The sequence below is a fragment of the Gadus morhua genome, chromosome 23 (assembly GCF_902167405.1).
Source record: "Gadus morhua chromosome 23, gadMor3.0, whole genome shotgun sequence".
NCBI lineage: Eukaryota > Metazoa > Chordata > Actinopteri > Gadiformes > Gadidae > Gadus > Gadus morhua.
In genome coordinates, this window is record NC_044070.1 from 763,679 (window position 1) to 786,783 (window position 23,105).

A 23,105-nucleotide genomic window follows, 5' to 3' on the forward strand; every position below is an offset into this window, starting at 1 on the left:
ATTTAGATATAGAGCTCCAGGACTGTAACGCAAGTGTTGTACACTTCCTTGTTATTTGGATAACCGTTCTGCTGTTGGTGTGATGGCGCATAACACGTCGGACTCTCGTCTCTGGTATTTCTACAACGAGACTCGTATTGGGGGTTATCTCAGCCAAGGTTGAGAATGAATTGGGGGGAAAGAACTTTGGCTTCGACTCCCTCAAGTCAAGAACATGAACCACGACAAGGAGGAGAAAGGGATCTTTGCCGGGCAGCGCTTGGGCACCTCCGCCTCCGGCGGTGGTCCCTCAGCGGGGCTCAAGCGGGAGACATTCGCCGCCAACAATCCCTTTCTCCTCCATGTCGTGGTTCATGTTCTTGAGGGAGTCAAAGCCAAAGTTCCTTCCCCCCAATTCATTCTCAACTTTGGCTGAGATAACCCCCAATACGAGTCTCGTTGTAGAAATACCAGAGACGAGAGTCCGACGTGTTATGCGCCATCACACCAACAGCAGAACGGTTATCCAAATAACAAGGAAGTGTACAACACTTGCGTTACAGTCCTGGAGCTCTATATCTAAATAATATCATATAATACATAGATATCTATATCATATAACATATTGTGTGCGCCTCCAGACGATATTATGAATCACAAACGACTTTGTCGGGTTCTGCGACGTCTCTGGTTCTTCCACTTTCACATCAACCTGAAGTCGACTGAACTGCGCGCTGCCTGCTGCCGGCTGCCCGCTGCCGGGCGATGGTGCCTCGCGGCATTTTGCAGTTCATGTACTTCAGCGAGTCAAACCAAAGTTCCTTTCCCCCAATTCCTTCTCAACCATGGCTCAGATAACCCCCACGACAGTCTCGTTGTGGAAATACAAGACACGTCAAAGAACCGACAAGAAACACTTGCGTTACAGTGTGTGTATTCACATTGATGTGGACGTTGAAGAACCAGGAACGTCGGAGAACCCAACGCGGTCGTTTGAGATTCATAATATCGGCTCACACAGCTTTTTGCCGTGATAATATATATTATATGATATAGATATCTGTGTAGGCTATATGATAATATTTAGATATAGAGCTCCAGGACTCCCGTGTGTTCTAGAATATTTACAGAACACGGCTAAAGGCTGTGTGCGCCTCGCCATTGCGATACATCCACTGTAAACAGAGCGCATGGTACCGTCCCTGGCTGCAAGCTGCTCAGGGCCACACCCCCACCCTCCTCCTTGACACGCCCACCGAAACAGCGCATTTGGGGGAAGCTCAATGTGCGACTGGCTCAGAGTGGCTGTAACTCTGCACCACGGCTGAATTTCAGGAACGTCTTTGAATACTGTGTTAGTTGCCCACTAATACCTATATTAAAGAATACATAAAATAGCATGTCATGGGACCTTTAAGGATGATAGGGGGTTTCACTTTATAGGGGGTAATGGCATGATACCGTCTTCCTCCATCTGCTGCGTCACCTTTTTAAATAAATCGCCGTTTCACGTTTTCCGACGGCGACAACCATGAACATACAAGAAATAACAAGAAATAATTTAATATTTATATTTATAAAGAAATAAGAATTTATGTCTATGGCGACGCACGTCTACTGTCTTCTTCTACTTCCGGCCCACATAAATTTGGTTCTGTGTATGTGTACACGCAAGGTGGTGTGCAGGTCTGTGTGTAGGTGTCTAGAGGCCCTATTTCAACAGTCGCCAAACGCAAGTAGCTTTGTGGGCGGTTTTATGGCGATGTTGCTAGTTTACCAGCAGATAAATGACTCTTGCGCCCGACGCAAATCTAAAAAGGGTTGCCCTGAAGTAACCTAATTACCTGTAGGTATGGTTTGGGCGTAACGTGCAATAAACCAATGAGTGCCATCTCCCGTCCCTTTTAAGAGCCATGAGCGCATTTGAATCTGACGAGTTCATATTTTGACAGCGCATTTGCAGTCTCCGATGAGACAGATGCATGACCAGAAGAATTTTAAACTTCAAATGGCTCAGTTTATGGCCAAATAATTGTTCTAATTCACACATGGAATAGCGTTTTCTTTCACAACTTCAGAAATACTGAGTCCTCAAATAAATGTTGGCAAAGAAAATGTGACACACATATGATATGCGGTAACTTAGGTTCTATTTAATGATACACGCAAAACATTAAAAAACATTGTTTCTTACCAGTATTGTATGCATTATCGTTATCGAATTGTTTTCCTAATATCCATGCGTTAATATACATTGCCATGGACTGTATTATGCGTTTTGTGTTTAGTTTGCATGTGGATGCCCACACGCGCGCCCACATTCATAATTTATCTTACACATACACACACACCACCCGCATTCATTCAGTCTTTTTAACACTCACTCGCGGTGAAACAATGTTTTCCCACGATCAAATACTCACAGTGGCGACTGGTCATTAGGGGCAAGTGGGGCTCGGCCCCACCTACTCTCATAAGAAAAAAAAAAAATTATAAAAAGAAAAAGAATTATAAAATAATTATATATATTCATTTAAAAAAAAATCACCCCAGAAAGTACTGTAAAATAATAAGTTTGGCGCTTTTACTTCATTTTTTGTTGACCCTAGCTTGCTTCTTCAGACTCATTCCGTCTGGAGGGGCAAGAGGGGCTTGAGCCCCACCAGCCAAATGTACTGTGTATTGGACTTGAAAAATTTAAATGCACATGCTCAGAGTGTTTCTCTGTTGAAGTGGACAGAGATTATTTTACTTCTGGTGGGGCTAGCCCCACCACGACCGCCATGGACTTATATGTTTGTTCCACTAGAGCATAATTTCATTTTACACCGTTCATTGGCTGTAGTGTGTTTGCGTGATGAGTCATGACTCGAGTGGCCTCCCACCTCACCTCACGTGCCGCGCACAAGAAGTCTGGTAGCGAAGAGGAGAAGGAGAAGGATAACTTTGCTAACAAACATGCCGGAGGCACACAAACGAAAACGAGTCGACAACATGAATGAGGTAGATTATCTATTGGACCGGCGAACTCCCTGCAAAAGCATGCTCCCAAAAAAAATACTTCCTCAGTAAATCATTGCACCAAGTTTATTTTTAATAATGTGATTGTCACATTAACTATCTGTAGTCGTTTTAGTTTCTGTAGGCTTTCCGACTATTTTTGGTCTGTTGATATCAAATTGACGGTGGCGATACTAGTTGAGTTTAACGTGTCATGCAATGTGTGACAGGCGAGCTCAATGAACGCGTCCCTCCGTATGTTTCTCGCATTACCCTGCAGGCTGCAATAAGAATTGCAATCCGCGCTATAAGACGCCCATATGGTCGTAAAGTAGTCTGCCCCATGGTCATATTCTAGGACTGTTGTTGTTTAAAATCGAATTACTCCGCCTGTATCTTTTGGCATTGAAGCCTATTTATTTATTTATTTCAGCAGGTATTAAAATTGTATACCTGATTTCACACCTGATTTAAACAGCTGTTATTGAGAAATACCTGATTTCAAAAGTGTTGTTATTGAGAGATTTGCACAAATCGTCGGGCCAAGTTCCAAATCGAAGGTCTGCTTGATTGATGACTTGTATTTCTACTTTTCATGTATTTGCAATGCACTCGCTAAGCCTGTTGTTAAATTGTTGTTAGGTTATTAAAATAAAATATGGAAGAAATAACTATCATGTCGAATTTGTCCTTTGAATTTTTTGACTTTGCAGAGTTGGAGTTTCCATTGAACATAGGCTATTCTTATTAGCCCGACATCATACGACGAGTGTTGCGGATGGCACTTCAAAAGCGTGCAGTAACATTAGGCTATTAGTTTAGTTTTAATTCTTACTCACTATTAGTTTAGTTAACATGTTTTAATGTAGCTCAAAATATACATGTTAAAAATATATATAAATTGTGGGTGTGGTCATACGCCAGTAATTTCTGCCCAATAAATAAAGGGGCACCGGTCGCTACTGTATTGGAGCATTGATTTGAAACCCTTTGTCTGGAGGGAAAAATTAAGAGGTAAAACGCCTTATGTCTTGTGCTCTTCAGTCGTTTTTCCAGTCTTATATGTGCCCACTCCTGGCCTGCACCTTGTCGTGGTGGCGAGTGGGCTTTAAACCAAGACAGGCCATTCTGAATCTTTTCTTTCACAGCTATTATCTTTGATTTCTCCTCCAGGACACTGCCTAGGCCTGTGGGAGGTGTACTCCATGGTAAAATTATATTGGGTTCTTATAGTAGCTCTTACAGCTGTTTGCAGTAGTATCATTTTATTCTGAGGTTTACGGAAGCTTAGTTTAAAGTTTAAAAACTTTTAAAAACTATACTTTCATTATTGCAATGTTTGATGTCAGCAATAACAGATTAAAAGCTGCACTAATGTACATTATTAATTAAATATATACATCTGATACATGGAGAACAGTCACTTAGTTCAAAAACAAAAAGCCCAGCATACTGAATAGTGTTAAAGTATATTTTTATTTGTAATGGTTGTGATGGCCCCAGTACCTGCCTGCAGTCCTGGCAGGTCCTTGTGGGTGGAGCTGAGGGCTGAATAGAGAATGGGAAACACCAAGCCAGGGCTACAAACAGCATGTTGGGACACTGACACGTAAGTAAGACCAATGAAGGAAGCTCAATCTCTACTTTGAAATGCTTTTTCTTTTTTATGAAAATTACCATTTTTATTTGTAATATATTAGGGCTGTAACTTTTTCCAAAGATCAATTTCAAACTAAATTAAAATCCCCCGTAATTTGTTTGGATGGATGTCTGTATGCCTGAAAAGCCAGTAGCAACACTAATCAAAGTGAAGAAGTCTACCATTTTTGTTGAAAGATTTCGGCAGTTTAGACGCTGTTTAGCGTATTACTGCCCTTCACAGGTCAGATGTTGAACTAGATTTTTGCATACAGTCCTGTGTTGTACAGGATAGCCGGGAGCAGGCGGAGTCAACGTCTACAAAGATCGCCACGACTGTGAAAATAAACGGGTGACGTCACGCACACTGGTTCGTCATTTAAAGGTTGGGTATGGAATTCTCTTTTTTGGCCATTTTTGCAAAATTACTTGAAATCCTTATCATAACCCGCTTACAGCCACTGAGTTAGCAGTACTGACATGAAAATTAAACAAGTCAATAATCTGTGGAACGGGCAGGGCTCGAAAAACTCCAGCCAAAGATTTCCAGAACCACCGAGTGGCATTGGACAGTAAGTACGTCAATCAAACGGTCGTACTGCACTCCCCCTCCCCCGCTCGTGACCCCTTCGTGCACGTACTCAGAGCAAGCTTCTGTTTATTGTTATCCTGCGGTAGCTACTGGAGCTAGCTAACTAGCTAATCCACATTTGGACCTAGCACTAGAAGACAACCCAAAACTCCAACCTAGCTAGCCCGGCTCGCTCTCGCGCATCTGTGTTCGCGCTCGTGCATGACTGCGCGTCCATGTACTTGGAATGGGTGGAGTCAGAGTCAACTATGGCATCAATGCGATCGCTTGACAGCAATAGTTTAAACAGATGGACGCACACACGCGCACGCGCATTCATTAATTATTTTACACATACACACACGCACGCACGCCCGCATTCACTCACGCACGCCCGCATTTACTCACTCGCGGTAAAACAATGTTTTCTCACGATCAAATACTCATCAATCCTAAAAGTTAGGGGCATGTACATGATATCTGTGTCGAGAAAATATGTGTTTTCTGTAAGGTGTTTGCAGATGCATTGATTTAAAAGTACAACTTATTACCGCTGTATCGGCTGTTCTTTCCCAAATAATTTACCAAGAATGTGTGGCTAGGTAGATGAGAGAAACAAAGTGTATGCGTAAGGTGCACAAGCAACATTATGCATGCGCCCTTAAAATAGCATCTGTACAACGTGCCACTGACTTTAAACCAGGTATTTCCTGGTTTGTGGCGCAAGTGGTTTCTGAAACTTCAAAATAGCACCAGGGAACGTTTGCGCCAGAACACGCCTCCTCCTTTTGCCGAACCGCCTCTTGGGGGCGCAAGATCATTCCCTAATTTACTGACGCATGGCGCAGGTGGGAAAAGCATGCTCTGCGCCAGTTGCAAACTAGCAACGACATATGCGCCAGTGATTAAGTAAATTGCGCTGGATGCAAGATAGGGCCCTTACTCTCTTTCGAATAAGTCAAAAACCACCTCAAGCGATTTGATACTTCAAATTTTGCATAAACGCAGGGGAATGGAAACGCAGCCACTGACTTTAAACCAGGTATTTCCTGGTTTCTGGCGGAATGGTTTTCTGAAACTGAAAGTAGCACTAGGGAACGTTTGCACCAAAACACGCCTCCTCCTTTCGCTGAACCGCCCCTTAGGACGCAAGATCATTCCCTAACTTAGCGACGCGTGTGTAGGGAAAAGAACGCTCTGCGCCAGTTGCAAACTAGCAAAGACACATGCGTCGGTGTAGAATGTCAATTGCGCTGGATGCAAGATAGGGCGCTAGGTATGCGCGTGTGTGTGTGTGTGTGTGTGTGTGTGTGTGTGTGTGTGTGTGTGTGTACACTGACCAGTGTGTCCATGTGTATTTCTGTGTGTCTAAGTGTGTGTTTGCAAGCATTTGTTTGTGTGTGTGTGTGTGTGTGTGTGTGTGTGTGTGTGTGTGTGTGTGTGTGTGTGTGTGTGTGTGTGCCTACATGCATGTTTCTGCATGTAGCAGAAACATGCATGCTTGTGCAATGCTTTGCCTGTGATCTTCACAAATTCTAACCACACGCACATCCTAATATTGACATGTAGTAGCAATGCACATATCCATGGGTAAGTTCTAGTTTTTATTATTTTACACATCACTGTAAACAAGTGTTTAGTGTTTTGAAAATCACTGTGTGTATTGTTTTGCAAAACGTGTGAGGCTGATATTGTGCTTATACTGGTGCACATTTGGGCAAGATTTTGCGTTTTGAGTGTAATTGTTTGACAATTGTGTGATACTTGTCTTAAACTGACTTCCTGTTCCTCTTGGGAACCACAAGCATTGGCGTTCTTAGGTTTAATTTGCTCTTGCAAAACACAAACATTTATCTAACATAGGCATCTTAGCACAACAACCAAGATGGCTGCCAATGATGTGGAGCGGTTTAATCTGCAACAGTGTAAACTAACTGGAGCTAAAGGAAGAACCGACTACTGCACTTCAACCTATTGTTGATCAAGTGTGTGTTAACTTACTTCTGAAAGGATTGGTAAAATATCCTCTTATCTTATCTTATACTATCTAAATTCTTAGTTTTTCTCAATCTTTTTAAAACATTTTCTGAAACTGTAGCTACATTTCTCAAAAAACTGAAAAGAGTTAACCATTTAGTCAAAACTCCACAAATCTCTTTCAAAACGAAACACTGCACTCAAAACCATGTTCTCTCCTCAAAACCAATTATTTCCACCAAAACTATAATCACATCTATCATATGAATATCTCTTACAGAGCATCACTGGTGTGTAGCACTGGTGTGATCAATTTAAAACACTTCCATCAAAATACTGGTTGTAGATGTTTTGGCTTCATGAGGCCATGTTACATATTCAAATGTATACAATTATTTAGAAATAGCTTCTTTTTTTAAAGTTGAATAGGTTGCAATTGTTGCGTGCACACAGAATAAAGATTGTTTCCATATTGTAATACAATACTGTGAATATATCATTTAAATATTGCATTGACACAATCATATCAGAATACGATACAATGCATATTTGTCTATCCAATGAACTCCAATGGGCTAAACTCACAATCCCAGCATCCCAGAGTCATTGTGTACACCTTTAGTTGATACTGCAACATTATTGGAGTCTGAGAATACACTTATGTTACCTATTTTGGCATAAGTCATAGTACAGTAAATGCACTGATGAAGTAAAATGAGAAACACTAGATTAAGAAAATGTTTAGACTGTCTTTCGGGGGATGTAATGATGAAATCAGTGCACAAGTACAAAAAGGTAACAAAGCAAATAGTTATTTGTTAACGTAATACAGTAAAATTTTCAGCTGAACTGACTGCAGATAAAGCTTTCGTAGGCCAACAAAAATAAAAACAAGAATATAAATGTGGTGCGGTCTTTAACTCCGATCCTGATCAGCCCAGAGGACCACATCAACAACACAGTAGAGCTCACCTGAGGCCTCTTTTATGCTTTCACACATGATTTAAGTGTTTTGTCAGTTGAGTTTGAACAGCTGAGAATTGAGTGAGACCAATTGGTAATTGAGTCTGGCATTTTGAAGGCCATTGTTTGACAGGTAAACCGTAAAAAGTAAGTAAGTGTGCTAAATTATGAGATTTGTGCTTTGAGTTTTGTAGTCTTGTAGTTCACACACAAGCTTCAAGTTTTCAGAATGTGTGCATAGTTCCTTTTTTTGTGGGTAAACAATAGAGAAAAACTAAACCAATTAAATTTTCTTTTACTACAGCCATCAGAACAAAAAAGTTATTTGTCTGGTTATCATGAGTGATTGAAATATACTGCACTCCTCTCCGCTTCGTTAGTGATACTTATCTTTCGCTTCTGCTGGTTGAAGTTGTCGATGATGACGCCGATGAAGAGGTTGAGGGTGAAGAAGGAGCCGAAGATAATGAAGATGACAAAATAGAGGTACATGTAGAGGTTGACCTCCTTGATGGGCTGCTCCTCTACCTGGGACCCACGCACACGCACGTTTGTGTCAGGTAAGGTAAGTATGTGTTTGTCTTACATTGTGAATCTTTGTTGCGTGTCAACTCACCGAGCGCGAATCCACAGCTGCATACATGATATCCATCCAGCCTTTGAACGTAGCCTTGAATACACAAACCACAGAACCAGTGTCATCAAACCAACCTCATCATGGACCTTCATCTTCATAGATCCACAGCCATGGATGAAACCGACTAAGGCCCCGATAAGCAATAATCAATCGAGATTATCAATGGAGGCTATCAATGGAGGCTATCAATAAAGGTTAACAATGGAGGTTATCAATGTAGCTTATCAATGGAGGCTATAAATGGAGGCTATCAATTGTGGTTATTATGGAGGCTATCAATAGGAACCAAGTGCTTTGCTCGCTGCTTTCCAATGGATGAATACCTTGTACGCTCGAGTTGAAAGAGTTTCAACGGTAGCAGAAATGTCCTTGTAGGTTTGAAGGTAGACATGGTTTCTTGGCCACGCTACAAAGGCTCAGCGCGCTGCTCTGATGTTATAGGTTTCAACAAGATAAGGCGGTGTAGTTTTTTCCGAGTCATTGGCATATAAGTAGTTCTGCAGTTCTTTCGGTAAGCTAGCGTGGTCACCGATATGTTCTGTCGCTCTCTGACCCACAAACTCCCTGTGTTGCCCATGTCCTTGAGGACGATAAAGAAGGGAGTGGAGGCAGGGAGACGGTGTGATTATAGCATCAAGGAAAACAGTGCTCTGGTAGAGACTTGCGCAGCGTAGAGAGGGGCTGCCATGGAAACGCATTCCGCTCAAGCTTTATCATTGGAACTTAGCACCCTTTCAAAAATACCTATATGGCTATATGACTTCCTCCTTAGGAGAAGAAAACAGCCTAAGAGGAATCATGGCGCGGAAGAACAAAATATATTTAGTGAAGGGGAGAAAGAGCAGGAGGACTTCATGAACAGACGGAATCAGCGGTCAAAATAACGGAGGGGAGAGAGGATAGCAGAGCGAGGGCGTGCCTGTCAATCAGAATAGTCAGCAGCTTGACGGGTTCAAACCTACTTTTATCATGGGTGGTATTTTGCCAACGTCAAGCTGCGACCAAATAAAAGCTTATGGCATTGGGACTAACGATCCAACAACCTCTAGAGGTGAAGGCGATCAGACAATCCTAACAGGTAGTACACTTTCTGACAGGAAATGGTCTTGCTTCACCAAAACACTTTTGTTTTTAAACTGGCTTTCGATTGTTCTTTCTGGAGAACGCTGTCTTCCACTTCATCAGAGAGGGTTTGGTTTTTGCTTCTTATCTCCGGTTGCTCAAGGGGCAGGGCAGTGAACCAATATATTACCAGGACTAAGGGGTTGAATTCCCTCACCAGCGGTTCAGTCCCTTGCTGAGAGACCAGTCACCTGCAGGGTCATTTTCTGCAGTGCAGAGTTATTTCCAGATGCTAATGGCAGGGTTGCCCCCGCCAACCGTTGCCGGGCCAACCAAGCAAACACACAGAGAGGCGCCGGCGAGGAGTTGATTGACTTGTTGCTAGGCGACCATTCTTCCACCGAAAACTCTTAAGTTCTTTAGAGGCCAAAAATCAAGTGTAAGCACTCAGAGTCTCACTGTCTTAACCCACTCTACATCTCTCTCGCTCTTATTCTCTCTCTCAGTTTCTCGCCCTCTCTTTCAGTCGTTCTCTCGAGCCCCCCCCCTCCTTCACCCCAACCATTTCCATATTGCTCATCAGATGGCATTAAGTGAGCTGGCAGCCGTTGTTATGAGTCCCCCGTTAAGGCTGATTAAAGCTCCTCTCTCCCTTCTCTCTGTGTTTTGCATTATAAGGACAAAATAAAAAGGGTAAAAGTGTGTCATAACCTGTACGAAACAGATCATACCTATGAATAACCGCTCGATATCAGTCCCCAAAATATAGGGGAAAAAAATAAATAAAAAAATAAACACATGAAGCAGACAGACAGGGAACACAGTCTTGAAAAAGCTCTGATTCAGAAACGTGGGCCAGTCTATTGTCTGGATAAAACTCTGATTCAGAACCATGGACCAGTCTTTTGTCTAAACCTTTGATTGAGAACCATGGACCATGGTCTATTTTCTGGATAGAACTTTGATTCCCTCCGCTAACGTGCCCCCTTGATGGTCCTCCAAGTCCTCCGAGTCAACTCTCATCCTTTATCCCTCCATCCATACGTTCATACTCTACCTTTCAGCCCCCCACACACACACTGTGAAAAGACACACACACACATACACACACACAAACACACACACACACACACAGATACACAAAAACACACACACACATACACACACACAAACACACAGAACCAGCAACTCACACCCACATGCAGACACATGTTCGCTCACAAACACACACACACCCACCCACCTGCCTGCAAAGACACACACAGCAACAAACACACAAACATGCATGTACATGCACATACAATGTGACACACACACAAACACAGACACACACACACACCCGATCAGCTCTAAAAATATAAAGCTCCCAGAGGCAGATTGATTGGAGACTCAGAGGGACTCCACAGTGAGAGGGAAGGAGAGTGAGATATATTTACAGAGGAGGAGTGAGAGAGAGAGAGAGTGGGAGAGAGAGAGAGGGTAATATATAGAGGAGTGAGAAAGAGTGCTTGAGAGTGATAGACAGCTAGATTGACGAAGAGACAGGAAAGAAAGTCAGAGAGAGATTGAGAGAGATGGGGTAATATGAGTGTGGGGGGGCGGAAAGAAAGTACAGCTCAAGCCGCAAATAAAGAAAGAAAAAAGAGTTGGAGATTGAAGGAGAGAAAGGTAAAGGAAAGAGAGAGGGGGAACCGCTTCGAAAGAAGGAGGTAGACGAAAGTGGGAGCGTAGGAGGGCAAATACGACAGCAAGCGGATAGCGAAAGTGAGAGAGGGGGAGAGAGAGAGGGTGAAAGAGGAGGAGAAAGATGGAGCAAAGGAAGGACTTTTGGAGGATAAATATTATGAGAAATGCGATAGAGTGAGATAGAAAAGAGAGCGAGAGGAGGAAGGAGAAAAGGTAGATAAATTCTTGACTCCCATGCAGGCAGTTGAACTGTTAGTGAGGCACATAATTGCCGTCATTATACGGATGACTGATGCCGGTCCACATTGTTCCAGTGAAGTCATGTGGATTGGCTGCTTTACTTTATATATCTAGAAGACTGGCAGAGAGAGGTAGTTGACGAGAGAGAGAGAGAGAGAGAAAGAGAGAGAGAGAGAGAGAATAATGGGCAAGCGCGGGCGAAATTATTTTAAAAGGTTATAATTACGTAGGAAAAAAGGAAAAGGAAATGGAAAAATACAACAAATTTGGGCGGTGAGATGGTAGCAGACATGGAGAGACAATAAGAGAGGCAGCAGACATGGAGGAGTAAGAAGGATCTGAAGTTATTTTAGATGTCAAACCCCCACCTGTTCAATTCAGTTCTAGATGTTTGTTTACTGTTTACAAGCCTTGATTCACTATGTTACACATCTTTATCAGAAAAGGAGGAGGGGAGGAGAAGGAGAGGGGAGGGGACGGGAGGGGAGGAGATCAGACGAGTAGAGGAGGGGAGATAAGAGGAGAGGAGACAGGGGAGGATAGGAGAGGAGAGGAGGGGAGGATAGGAGAGGAGAGGAGGGGAGGAAAGGAGAGAGGATGAGAGGAGGAGAGGAGAGGAAAGGAGGGTAGAGATCAGTAGAGGAGACAGGAGAATACAAGAAGAGAGAGTTGAGGGGAGGACAGAGAACAGAATGAGAATGGATAGGAGAACTACACTAAACGCCAGCTCACCACTTGTAGCAGCGCCAGGTAGCCCGCGCCCACGTTGTCGAAGTTGACCTTGACCTTGCTCCAGTAGAAGTGAGTGTCGTTGAGCGCCAGGCACTCGGTCTTGTTGTTTACGAAGGAGGCGTTGTACACGTAGCCCGTGCGGTTCACACAGCGGCCGTACTTGCCAGCGAACAGGTTGACGCCCATGATGCTGAATATGAGCCAGAAGATGAGGCAGACCAGCAGCACGTTCATGATGGAGGGGATGGCCCCGATCAGGGCGTTCACCACCACCTGGGGGACACACATAGGTCAACACACACTCACAGGTACACACACACACACACACACACACACACACACACACACACACACACACAGGTAGACACAGACACACACACACACATGCACACACACACAGGGCAACACACGCTCACAGGTACACACTGAAAGCTAAACACGCACACACACCCAAACAAAGGTAAACACACACAAAGAGGTAATCACACAGAATCACAGGTACACAAACACACACAGGCTAACATACACACACACACACATACAGGTTAGTAAACATACACAGGTGAAATTACACACACACAGGTAAGTACAGACACAGGGAAACATACAGACACGCGCACACACAAACACACACACTTGTAAACATACTCACACACACATACACACGGATAAACATACACACACATGCACACAAGTTAATATAAAACACACACACACGCACAGGTAAACATACACACATCCAGTTAAACATATGAACACACATATAGACACACACGCACACAGGTATACAAACATATAAACATACACACACACACATGCAACTTCACACACACACACACACACACACACACACACACACACACACACACACACAGGTAAACATCACACAAACACCCACATGCACAGTGTGTCAACCCAGTCCTAAACCCTCAGGCCAGGCGGCCGAAGGGAGAGATGGTGGAGGGCGTATATCGCCGATATACACCAGTCAGAGTCAGAGAGCGTCCATTGCGTCACTCTAATCGGCGCAATGGAGAACACCTGCGGCAGCGGACGAGGAAGACCAGGTACCCTTTAAAAGGCTGTTTGATGTTCTCCCAGGGAAAAGAACCGGGAGTCCGAGCGGAGTAGAGTACCTCCAGGACCCTATACGGACAGACAGACCAGTGGATCTAGCGGACTATCCCCCAGCGACCCAGAGGAAAACCGCACGCCCGGACGACGTGCGCCGACACGGAACACACCGCTGGGAGAGCATAACCAACGGGAGTGACCCCCCTCGCCAGGGATGAGACCGGCCCGGCCGGAGAGAAAATTCCCTGGACTGTACCGTGGCTCACGGAGTCTCCAGTATGGTTTTTGGTTTCCCCGTGTTGGGCCCACGCGGTTTTCCGTTACTTAACCCATTTAAGCCTAAAACGCCTGCTAAAAAAGGCCTTTTTATGCCTAAGAACTTTTCTGTAAACCCCCTCTCAAAACCTGAGGGTTTTCAGAACAATATTCAAAATTTGTCAACGCCTACTAAAACCTTAATTTCTCAGGCTCTATAGCAGATAAAAACATGAGGTAAAAGGCAATTGAGAGATTAATTCTTTGGCTGTCAGCTTGAATGACTTGCTTGGCCATAAACTTCAACTGCATATTTTTAAAAAATCAATAAACATCAAAAACATTTTGAAAATCAATACAGATCAGATTTTATTTAATCCTTTTAAGGAACCAAAGTGACAAGTGATAGACACTGAAACACAGAACATGGAACAAAACAAAACAGAGGGTTACTTCTTCTTGAATCTTTACCTAATCATTTCAGAAACCATATAATCAGAACTTCGTGAGTGTACAGATGAACAGAACGGTACAGTCAAGTCTAAACACAACTCATACATTTACTTTCGAGTGCTGCGGCAATGCTTTCCAAAGCACTCAATGTGCAGTGGCACATTGCACTGTCTGCAGCCATACACTGTTGCACCAGGACGGGCCTCAGTGCCACTCTTAGACAGTGAACATTCCCTGCAGATCTTCCTCTTCTCAAAGATCTTTTCACAGTCGTGCTCGGCTGAGGCTGTCACAGGTGCTGCAGCGCACTGAGGAGCACTCTTTGCTGTCACAGGGGTGACAAGTTCCTGTGCAAGGTCCTCCTGCCACTCTTTGTAGCAACCCTTGTAGGCTCCAGCACTCCTTGCAGCAATAAAAGAATTGTAGCAGCTGACTGATAGGAAAAAGAAAAAAAGCCTCCGCCACCATTTCTTGGACCGGTGCTGGAACTGATAGTAGCTTACCATCTGATCCAGTAGATCGACCCCCTTCATGTGCTTCTGATAATCAGAGACGCACGCTGGCACTCTGACCTCTCTCTGGATGTCTTCTCCCCGTCTTCTCCTGACAGACCCTTCTGCCATGGGCTCATGGTAGTTTGACAGGACCAAAACAACCTTTGTGTCCTGCCAAGCACAGAAGGTCAGGTCATCCTTCTGATACACTTGGTACCGATGCTTCTCCATGGCAGGCGGTTTTGGGGGGATTCCCTTTCGGTTGGATCGAACAGTGCCACACGCATTCAGACCATGAGCCTTCAACTCTTCAAAAAGCGGCACCCCAGAGTAAAAGTTATCCATAAAAATGGAGAGTTGGGACCCGAAGTATGGTCCAGCCAGATCCATTACTATGCGGTGTGCAAGGCCCTTTTCACTACTCCCTCCCTCACGTCCGGTGTAGACTTGGAAGTTTGAAACATACCCAGTGGAGCTCTCAGCCATCACCCACACCTTGATGCCCCACTTGGTAGGTTTCAGAGGAAGATATTGTCGGAAAGCGAGTCTCCCCTTGAATTTCACCATGCTTTCGTCGACACTCACGAACCCATCCACCTCATACAATTCCTGGAATCGATCTTTCAGGTAGTCGAGGTACCATCTGACTTTCCAAAGCTTGTCGGACTGCTTCACATCATTGCTTTTGTTGTCTTGCAAGTGGAGATACCTGAAAATACACATAGCAAGTCGGACAGTGAATTACACATTATTATCATCATGAGCTTTCATTGTCATGTGTTTGTATAATTACACTTTATCAGTTCAAACATCATAATTATTACTGTCATCCATCATGAGGTATTATTTTCATTTGTATTTATGTATGTTTTATGTATTATTATCTATCATCAGACATAATTATTAATGTCATCCATCATAAGCTAGCATTGTCTATTGCATTATATTACATTTTTATTGTTGCTATCCATAATCATCAATTATCAATCATCACCTTTAGACATTTATTTATTGGCATTAGTATCAGCAACAAATCATTATTACCGTTGCAATCATCGTTGCAATCATATCATGTGACATTCCCATCATCATTACAAAAAGCTAGTTGGCTAGTCATCTCCACAATCAGTATAAAAAAAAATATTCTTGTCATTGATATCAATTTACGAGCCTACCTCCAGATGATGTCGAATCTGTCTCTTGAAATGGCTTGGGGGATGGTCGTTCGAAAAAGCCACTTTTTCTGACGCCAGAAATCTCTACGTGATGGCAGTCTTAGGATGCCCATGGCAAGACACAGTCCTACGAAGGTCTTCATTTCTTTAACTGTGACGGGTACCCACTTGCTGTTTGATGGAGTTGCGCTCCGTGTTTGATCCGCATACAGATTTGTTTCCGTTACAAGTCGCATCCACAACTCTTCCGTGAAAATACGGGAGAATACCTGTATTGGTGTAACAACATCTGGAATTTCTATCTTGGCACCTGGTTTGCGATTATACGGGATCTTCTCACGTGAGTGGAAGTTGTTTGTTTTCCATTCTTCTTGGAAGCCAACGAACTCGCGCATTTCCCCCTCTTCCTCTCGAAACATCGCTTGGATCCACTGCTCTCTAACTACGCGATCGGCTGGTACATCTACATCATCTGGGATATCATTTAATTCATTAAAATCATCCTGCCTAATTTCATTAAGATCCGAATTGATGACTTCGTCAATATCGCTTCCTTCACTTGAGTCAGCCATGACGGATCGCTCGCACAGTGTTTACATTTTCAAACCAAAACATTCTCCACGTGTATGCTAATTTCGAGCATTTTATTAGTCAGTTAAAAATCCCTAATCATCTCTGTCACTCATCCAAAGAGTATTTCAGCCAATCACAGTACATATTATTGGCCACGTGTCTCGGAAAAGACGACACCGCTCCAAATGACACAGACGCGTTTGCCGGCATTAATGGTAAATACGCATTGATGCGTGATCCGGTCTTAAAGGTAAACACGCACACATGCGTGATCCGGTCTGAATGGGTTAATGAATAAACGCCCTTATGGGCTTTGAACGGACCTTGGCGTGTAGTGATTTCCTGCGTGAAGAAGACATTCCTGGGGCCGGGTCGCCACATATGGTGGAGAATGCAGGCAACCTGACCACGCTACGGACCACTCAGGTTTACCAACCCACCCGCCCATGCAGAGCCCGGATGGGGCCGCGGCCGCCACCCAGCCTCGTCCTCCTCCTGGAGGCGGTACTACGCCTCACGCAACAGACGGTTCTTGAGCCCTCGACCTCCGCACCGACCAGCCGCCTCACCAAACTTGGTCCGACGTGGATGCCTACTTGGAGGTCTTCAAGAGGACAGCACGTCGGGAGAGCTTGCCGGAGGAAAAGGTGGGCCCACATCCTGTCCCCCTTCCTCACCGGACCCGCACAGCAGACCAACCAACACCTGGCGCCGGAGCGCGCCAGCCAGTACCCAGCCTTGAAAAAGGCGATATTGGCCTACTATGGACATAGCCTTGTCGCCAGGGCCCAGCGCTTCCACGAATGGCGATTTAACTTCCGAGGCGCCGTGCTGACTCAAATCTCCCAACACAGGAGGCTGATCCGCAGATGGCTCGCAGACGGAGAGGGACCCAGCCTCCTGGACAGGGTGTTGATAGACAATACCGACTGTCAGCTCCTGCCCGACGCCCGGAGAACCCTCGCCACCAATCACCCCGACACGGTAGATGAGCTGGTCCGGCAATTTGAAAACTGGCAGTTGGCTCAACAACTGAGTTTTAGCGTCCGGTACCCCTCACGGCCCATCGAGACGCACTGGGGCCGACGAGGACCGAATCCCCTGCCCCAAACACCCACACCGGGACCGCCGACCCTCTCCGAGGACCCCCACAGACGGTGCTTCAGCTGCGGACGGACCGGACACCTAGCCCGACAGTGTCCTGGAAACTGGGACGTATCCATACCGTCGGCCTTCGCTGACAAGGGTCGGTCAGGACCTTGTCTCCTGACCACCTGTTGGGCGCACCAGAGGTCACTAGAGGTCGCCTGTGTGCACGGGGACACCCGCACATACGAGACCTGCCACCTTGTAGTGCGGACCCCCCGAGGGATGTAGACGGCACGGGCCGGGATCGTACCCCACCTCCCCGTGACCCTATTAATTGGGAGAGACTGCCCCATATTCTCCAGACTATGGAGCCCCGAACCAGGTTACCGACCACTGCGGGACCCGCCACGGACGAACCAGCAGACCCGCCTACGGGGCTAGGGTGACCCACTCAACTCCAGCAGGATCGTCCACAGAGGACGACGGATCCGTGGGAGATAGCCCCACCCCACCGGGCACCCCAGGCCACTCGACGGGAGGAACCCCCCGAGTGGGACCCACGGAACCCCCCATGGACACTCCGGACACCCTGACGGCCACCGAACAGACCGGCCCACCATGAGGAGCCGAGAGCCCGCCTCTCACTGAATTCTCAGATTTCTTCCCAATGTGGGGGGGAGGAACGGATCGACCCGGACAGTTTGCCAGCACCCAGCTGCAGAATCACGCCCTGAAGCATGCCTGGAGTCACGTCTTCGTCCACTACGGCCAAGCGAGGGAGTCGGTGAGTTGCCTGCCACACCCTCACTTCAGCACAAGGGGAGGTCTGCTGTATCGGGTAGTAGAGCAGGGGGGTGCGTTGACCGAACAACTGGTGGTAAGATAAGATAGATTTTATTGTCATTGTACAGTCACCTATACAACGAAATTGGGAGTGCCAACTGAAGGTGCATTACACATACAAAATAAATAAATAAATGAGTGCTGTCAAGCGATTAAAATATTTAATCGCGATTAATCACATTAATGCCATAGTTAACACAGGATTAATCGTGATTAATCGCAAATGTTTTTTCTATGCTAAATATCCCTGGATTTCTTTGTCCCATTCATTTTTCTCATTTTAATGCTCTTATCAACATGGAGAAGTGCATCGACTTGCCTTGTGCAAATGTTTTTTTATTGATAACAACATTTGCATATACTGATCAAAACAGACGATACAAAAAAAAGCCTATAGTGCAATTCATTGATGAACATACAAATATAGTGCCTTGAACATAGCAGTCAGGCTACTGCTTCTTTGTTTTGAGCTAAAAAAATAAAATAAATAATAATAATAAATTGCGTTAATTGCGCGTTAGAAAAAAAATGTACGGAGTTAAAATTGGTTTACGTTAACGCCGTTTAACTGACGTTAATAACGCGTTTAACTGACGGCACTAAAATAAATAAATACACAAGCAATTTAAGTTAAAAATTGTAAAAAAAAACAAGACAGAAATAAGAAAAACATTAGGAACGAATAAATAAATGTCAGAATAAATAAATATAAAGACCGTAAGCATATTGTACTTTATAGAAAGAGAGGAATCTGTGTTTCAAGTTTTATGAGTGTTAAGTGTCCTGATTGCCCAAAGAAAGAAGCTTTTGTTCAGCCTGTTGGTTCTGCTCTAGGCTGAGCAGGTGGTGGCCGGGATGGAGGTGGTCACGGATGATCTTTCTTGTTCTTGAGATGCATCGTGAGCTGGCAATGTCATCCAAGGAGGGCAAAGGAGAGCCAATAGTTTTTTCAGCTGACCTTATCACCCTCTGCAGCCTTTTCCTGTCAGCCACTGTACAGCCAGCATACCACACAGTGATGGAGAAGGCCAGCACACTCTCGATGGTGGAGCGGTAAAAGGTCACCAGCAGCTTCTCCTCCAGTTTGTTTCTCTTGAGTACCCTCAGAAAGTGGAGTCGTTGTTGGGCCTTCTTCACCACCGCTGATGTGTTAGCTGACCAGGATATGACCTCAGAGATGTGAGTTCCCAGGAACTTGAAGGTGGAGACACTCTCCACACAGTCACCATTTATGTGGAGAGGGGCGGGGACAGCTCTGTGACGCCTGAAATCCATTATAACCTCCTTTGTTTTTATTGTGTTAAGGGTCAGGTTGTTTGCAGCACACCACTCCAACAGCCACTGCACCTCATCCCTATAGGCCGACTCGTCTCCTCCGGTTATGAGCCCCACCACAGTCGTATCATCCGCAAATTGGACTATAGTGTTGGTGGGGTGGGTGGGAGTACAGTCATGTGTGTAGATGGCATACAGGAGTGGGCTCAGCACGCAGCCCTGTAGAGGGGCGGGGACAGCTCTGTGACGCCTGAAATCCATTATAACCTCCTTTGTTTTTATTGTGTTAAGGGTCAGGTTGTTTGCAGCACACCACTCCAACAGCCACTGCACCTCATCCCTATAGGCCGACTCGTCTCCTCCGGTTATGAGCCCCACCACAGTCGTATCATCCGCAAATTGGACTATAGTGTTGGTGGGGTGGGTGGGAGTACAGTCATGTGTGTAGATGGCATACAGGAGTGGGCTCAGCACGCAGCCCTGTAGAGGGGCGGGGACAGCTCTGTGACGCCTGAAATCCATTATAACCTCCTTTGTTTTTATTGTGTTAAGGGTCAGGTTGTTTGCAGCACACCACTCCAACAGCCACTGCACCTCATCCCTATAGGCCGACTCGTCTCCTCCGGTTATGAGCCCCACCACAGTCGTATCATCCGCAAATTGGACTATAGTGTTGGTGGGGTGGGTGGGAGTACAGTCATGTGTGTAGATGGCATACAGGAGTGGGCTCAGCACGCAGCCCTGTAGAGAACCCGTACAGAGCATGAGGGTGGAGGAGCTGTGGGTGCCAATTTTAACAGACTGCGTCGATTTGTAAGAAAGTCTTTTATCAAGGCACAGGTGGCGGGGGGGAAGTCCAGGGCAGCTAGCTTGCTCACAAGGATGTCAGGGATGATGGTATTAAAGGCCGAGCAGTAGTCGACGAAGAGCATCCTTACGGAGGTCCCCGGGTGTTCCAGGTGGCTGAGTGCAGTGTGGAGGGCTGTAGAGATGGCATCATCAGTTGATCGGTTTGCTTTGTATGCAAATTGGAAGGGGTCAAAGGTTGAAGGGAGGCATTCTTTGATGCGAGTCATAAGCCTCTCAAAACCTTTTGCAACCACTGGTGTTAGTGCAATGGGTCTGTAGTCACTGAGGTTATTGATAGTTGAATTTTTGGGGACAGGGATTATGGTAGCCGACTTGAGGCATGGTGGGACGGTGGCATGTGTCAGGGACAAGTTGAAGATCTTAGTAAAGACCACTGCCAGCTGATCAGCAAAAGCTTTGATTACTTCGCCAGGCACTCCATCAGGTCCAGTGGCTTTTCTTGTGTTCACTGACCTGAATACACGACTCACTTGATGTTCCTGGATAGTGAGTGTGTGTTGGCTTGTGGTCGGAGGGGTCAGCATGTCTGTGTTGGGCCTTGTAGCCTCAAAACGGGCAAAGAAATGGTTTAATTCCTGCCAGCAAGGCGTCGGCACTGATGGTCACTGAGGGGCTGCTTTTGTAGTTTGTGAGATGTTTTAATCCCTGCCACGCTTGACAAGGATTGTTGTTCGTCAGATGGCCCTCAACCTTCCTTTTGTAGGCCTCCTTCGCACCTTTAATTCCTCTCCTCAGGTCCCTTCTCGCCACGCTGTACAGGACATTGTCCTTTGTTTTGAAGGCGGCGTTTCTGGCTCTAAGGAGTGACTGGACTTCACTTGTCATCCAGGGCTTTCGGTTTGGATAGACTTTGATGTTCTTATCAACCGTCACATTGTCAGTGCAGTATTTGATGTATGACAATACGGTGTCAGTGAAGCCCTGTAGATCCTGTTGTTCAAGGATACTCCAATCTGTGTGAGCGAAGCAGTCCTGCAGTTGGGAGAGTGCACCCTCTAGCTAGTTTTTACAGTCTTTGTGACCGGCTTGGTTTTCCTCCTAAGGGGAGTGTATGCTGGGATGAGGAGCAGCGAAAGATGGTCAGACAGACCCAGATGTGGGAGGGGGACTGCTCTATAAGCATGCTTTATGTTAGAATAGACACGGTCCAGTGTGTTGTTTCCTCTGATGGAGCACCGTACATACTGTATAAAATTCGGAAGGACTGTCTTTAGGCATGCTTGATTAAAATCCCCAGCAATGATGTGTACCCCATCAGGATGAGCTTGCTGCTGTTTATTGACACTATCATGTAGGTAGGTAAGAGCTATGCTAATATTTGCATCTGGTGGAATATAAACAGTAGTGATAATTACCACTGTCAGCTCTCTGGGCAGATAGAAGGGTCTGCAAACTACTGACATTGCTTCTATGTCCGGGGAGCAGTGAGTTTCTGTGCTCTTACTGCTTCACCAATCATTGTGAACATAAACACACAGTCCCCCTCCTCTGCTCTTTCCGGAATCCTTGTTCCTGTCAGAGCGGTGGATAGTGCGTCCCGCTAGTAGAACTGACGCATCTGGGATCAGCTGATGTAGCCAGGTCTCTGTGATGATCATAACACAGCAATCGCGAACAAAGCAGTTGGCTGCTAGATGTAGTTCCAATTCGTCGATTTTGTGAACGATGGATCTTGCGTTAGTTAGGAAGATGCTGGGTAACGGGGGTTTGAGCGGCTGTTTCCGTAGCCGGGCTAGAAGACCCGCTTGGCAACCCCGCTTCTGCTGGCGCTCTTTGCGCCGCCTACGCCGCTTGCTGGGGCCAACGACAATCCAAGGGGACTCCGGTGGCCGCGCTATGTCGAGCGGGATGTTGTGATTCCACTGGAAGTCGCTCGTAACTGCAACCTGACAACGTAACCCGATCAGGAGCTCTGTGTGGCTGTAAAAATGTTTAGCTTCACACCACGTCCTAAGACACACTAAAAATACAAAAAACACGAGCATAATACACTGAAATAATACACTAAATCAGAGAGCCAAGAGCCGCTGTGTCCGTGCGCGCCGCCATAGCAACAATGATAACTCTACCTTATTTCAGCAAAGTGCTGTTTATGGCACACCTAGGCATGGACAAAACCAGAGATCGAATTTTAGACCGTTTTTATTGGCATGGGGTGAAAAATGACGTTGTCCAATACTGTCAGACCTGCCCCGACTGCCAGCGTACTGCCCCGAGACCCTCGGTTTGGAACCCTTTAACCCCCATGCCCATAATCGAAGTACCATTCGACAGGTTAGCTCTAGACATTGTTGGGCCTCTCCCGAAGACCAGCCGGGGACATAGATACATTCTAGTGCTAGTGGACTATGCTATTCGGTATCAGGAAGCCCTACCCCTCCGCGCCGCCACTGCCAAGGCGGTCGCTAAGGAGCTGATGCTCCTGTTCAGTCGGGTAGGGATAGCCAGGGAGGTACTCACAGACCAGGGATCTTGTTTTATGTCACGGCAGATGAAATAACTGCTTAGCCTCCTCCAGG

At 45.7% G+C, this 23,105-nt stretch overlaps 1 protein-coding gene across 1 annotated transcript in view; it reads right to left on the minus strand.

Moving 5' to 3' along the window:
• The window catches only part of LOC115537029 (sodium channel protein type 4 subunit alpha), a 297,785-nt gene that overhangs the window by 69,814 nt on the left and 204,866 nt on the right, over positions 1-23,105 (minus strand). Inside the window, exons 27-29 of the mRNA XM_030348626.1 lie at positions 12,486-12,758; positions 8,745-8,798; positions 8,519-8,656 (exon numbers count right to left, since the gene is read on the minus strand). Of these exons, the coding sequence (XP_030204486.1) occupies positions 8,519-8,656; positions 8,745-8,798; positions 12,486-12,758 (465 nt within the window). The remainder of the gene's footprint in view (positions 1-8,518; positions 8,657-8,744; positions 8,799-12,485; positions 12,759-23,105) is intronic.